Genomic DNA, 3,289 nt, shown 5'->3' on the forward strand with positions numbered 1-3,289 from the left:
TTATTATTATTATTATTATTATTATTATTATTATTATTATTATTATTAAGTTGTAATGATGTTGTTTGTACTGTTTTTTAATTTTATTAAAGAGGCCCCTGAATATCAGTTAACCTACTGGGCTAACTGGAAGGGTTACAGTCTTTAAAGATGGTTGAAATAAAAATAAATTTAAAAAAAAACAGTATATGTTTACATTGTAGGGCTATACCTAGATACAGGTGATAGACTACTGTAGCCCGTATTTCAAAAGTACTAGGTGTATTATTGTATCATTTCTTGCTATAAATTATCAATCTTTTTTTCATTTGCCAGTGGCCGTGCCTCACCGTTTTTTTAGATGTATTGTAAAACTGATTATTTTAAGACAAAAATAGTTTTGATGAAAACCATTGGTAACGATTAACGAGATATAGAATTTTTAATATTTAAAAACTGGGGGAAAAAGGGGCATACCCATCCTTTTTTCCACCCAGTGATTAAATATTTAAAAATCTGTATCTCATTAAAGCATTCCTGATTTTTTTTGTAAAACACTGTTTCTGAGTCATCAAATAATCAGTGGTTTTTTTCCCCCAGAGTCTGGCTTTAAGCCAGAATTTATGTTTTCCTAAAGATTATTTTTTTCATATTCTAAAATTCAGATGTATTTTTTAAACATTTCATTGTTGCCTTCTGAGTGTGGTATTTACAACAACAATATGTACCTGTAGAAAAATAGTATGCAAAGTTATTTCCTCTCTGTTGGTTCATGTTACACTTCACACACCTCTTAAATGAAGCTGGCATTGACTGCCAGCGAAAGCTTGCGTCAATGAAATAACATCTTTAATGTTAGTCTCCGAATATTGCCCCTTCGTTACTTTTTGTATATTTGTTAGATACAGTAAGTGTTTACAATTTAGTAACTGTTTAGTGTAAGAAGAAAAATTGCAATATCATTTGTTTGGGCTAATGGCCTATTTAATTCTCTTTCATTGGCAAATGGACAAGTATGATTGATTCTTTGAATGCCAAATATCTTTAAATATAAACAGTGAGTACAGTACAACAAACATACTGTTTTGTACAACAGAATGTACTGTTGTTTTATGTAATCGTATGAAACAAATTTCTGTAAATAGTTTATTACTCAGTCATTTTTTTGTTGTACGAACAGTAACCGAATTAAATGTTAACTCACATAAATCCATGTAAACCTTTATGCAAAAATTTCACATCTAAATTTGCTTTTCTAAGAATTAGCTTTGAACTGTATAGATTAGATTTGAATAGCAGATCAAAGAAGTAAAAATAGACTTAAAAGAACAATGTTTTAACACTTACCAAAAGTTTGTGATGTCATCACTATCAATGGCTTTGTTGGAAGACATAACCAAAAATAAATGTAAAAAATCTTCTAGACAGAGTTGTTTCTCCTATAAAGCAAAAAAAAAGAAAAAAGAAACTAATAATTAATGATTTGTTGGCACATAGAGTATAGAATGCAGAAAGCTGAACTGAGAGAAAGACAAATGAAGAGGTACTGAACAATATAGAAGAAAAGAGAGCATTAATGTCAGTTATTAGAAAAAGAATGAAGAATTGAATTGGATATGTTTTAATTGGAGAGACTTTTTTGAGAGAAGTCATAGAGGGACAAGTGGAAGGGAAAAGACTAAGAGGAAGAAAGAGGATAGGGAGGGTAGACGATTTAAAGGATAGGAGGCCTTGTGGAAATGAAGAGAAGAGCGGAGGACAGATGCCAGTGGAGGAGTTGGCAGCAAAGGGCCTGTCTGATGACAGAACTCTGAAGAAGAAGAAGGATGCACATATAGGATTATTATACATGATAAATAAAAACTACTTTTAGAAAATTAAATTAGTTTAATGAAGTAAGTTTTTTAACACAAAAAAAGTAACTGGTATAGTAGGTAGAGGGGTACAATTTAAAGTACCATCATCCCACTACCACCTCCTCACCATTCTATCCAAGTACCTGGTAAAAGTCATCACTCTACTTTAGTTCCTGTACAATGGAAAACTAATAGTGAGTGATTAGGTTCATCCTTTAAAGCCCCTCTCCCACCTACAGTAGGTCACACAAGTTTTATTAGCTAAGAACTTGTACAACTTGTAATACGCTTGGGAAAGGACCTCTATATGAGCTTACTACGCGTTAGCTATGAGTGCGGTACAACCTTACGGAGTTGGTTACAAGTTATGTATGAATTATGCCAAGCAAAGCACCAAGTTTACTACAAACTTTACAAGATTATTACGGGTGAAACAAGTTTATACCGAATTAGATACAAGTTTAATAAGAGCCAACTCTGTGCGCTCGTATTCTTGTAGAGGAGCTCGTTTCAAACTTGTGGATCACAAAACCGCTGACGAGTATCCCGAGTAGTGTACAAGTTAGGTAGAGTAGGAGTACCCTGAGTACTCTGCGAGTTACCTACAAGTTCTTCGAGTTTACTACGAGTTGTCAACACGTGCTGCTAATTTTGAACATGTTCAAAAGTATACCGCCAAAATTCAAAGCTGCTACAATAGGGTATAAGCGTTCTCCCGAGCATCCTGGGCAATTCAGCAAACTCTTATTAAACCCTAGTAGGAGAGGGGCTTTTTAACTCTAATTGAGTAAATCTGGTAGTGGTAGGAATAAATTAATCCCTTCTTTTCCTTAATTCTAAACATTATGATTACCTGATATGATAAAACAAATTGTGGTCAAAATCTACCTAAAATAAAATCCCAAAGCATTGTACATAATACAAAATACAAACCTTGCACTCAACAGCTTTGATGTACAAACAAGCCTTGAAATGCTTTCAAACAAACAGATCACAAAAATTTGTAAAACTCACACAATGTATGCCAGCAAAAGAAATTTGACAATAAATATATGGTATGGTATATAAAAAAACATCTGTACCACTAAATTAACACTTTTACTTACCCAGCTCGGAAGCCTACATTCTTATGATAGACCTACATTAGCAGAGTTAATACAAATAATTCAACCCCTAAACAAGATAAATAGAATGAATATACTCTTCGTTATACACACTGGTTAAGGTAGAACTTGTTGTAAACAAGCAGTTTAAAGAACAATGTAAACACCAAGGCCTGAAATCTGGAGTTTGAGCTGGGAACATGTGATATAAACCTGACCCTTCCACCGCATTTCCGTTCATACTTGATCATTATCATTCCATAGGGCAAAAGTGAAAAATCACTGTATAATTTCATGTTTAAGCTTTTATTGTACCCTAAAGGATAAATATTATCCTGGCTTATTGTATAA

The 3,289-nt window shown here is 33.0% G+C and overlaps 1 protein-coding gene across 3 annotated transcripts in view; it reads right to left on the bottom strand.

Annotated features, from left to right (window-relative positions):
- The window catches only part of LOC117120160 (lysosomal-trafficking regulator-like), a 56,334-nt gene extending 53,372 nt beyond the window's left edge, over window positions 1-2,962 (bottom strand). For 2 of the 3 annotated variants that reach the window (XM_033265182.1, XM_033265181.1), the window contains exons 1-2: window positions 1,963-2,007; window positions 1,327-1,418 (exon numbers count right to left, since the gene is read on the bottom strand). In XM_033265182.1, coding sequence (XP_033121073.1) covers window positions 1,327-1,418; window positions 1,963-1,992 — 122 coding nt within the window. In that variant the 5' untranslated portion in view covers window positions 1,993-2,007. Of the gene's footprint in view, window positions 1-1,326; window positions 1,419-1,962; window positions 2,008-2,941 lie in introns of those variants that run through there. The other variant, XM_033265183.1, reaches the window with a different exon arrangement.
- Between the last annotated feature and the right edge of the window lie 327 nt (window positions 2,963-3,289).

The sequence above is a fragment of the Anneissia japonica genome, unplaced genomic scaffold, assembly GCF_011630105.1.
Source record: "Anneissia japonica isolate Jap-2015-1 unplaced genomic scaffold, ASM1163010v1 scaffold401_len1656234_cov178, whole genome shotgun sequence".
Classification (NCBI taxonomy): domain Eukaryota; kingdom Metazoa; phylum Echinodermata; class Crinoidea; order Comatulida; family Comatulidae; genus Anneissia; species Anneissia japonica.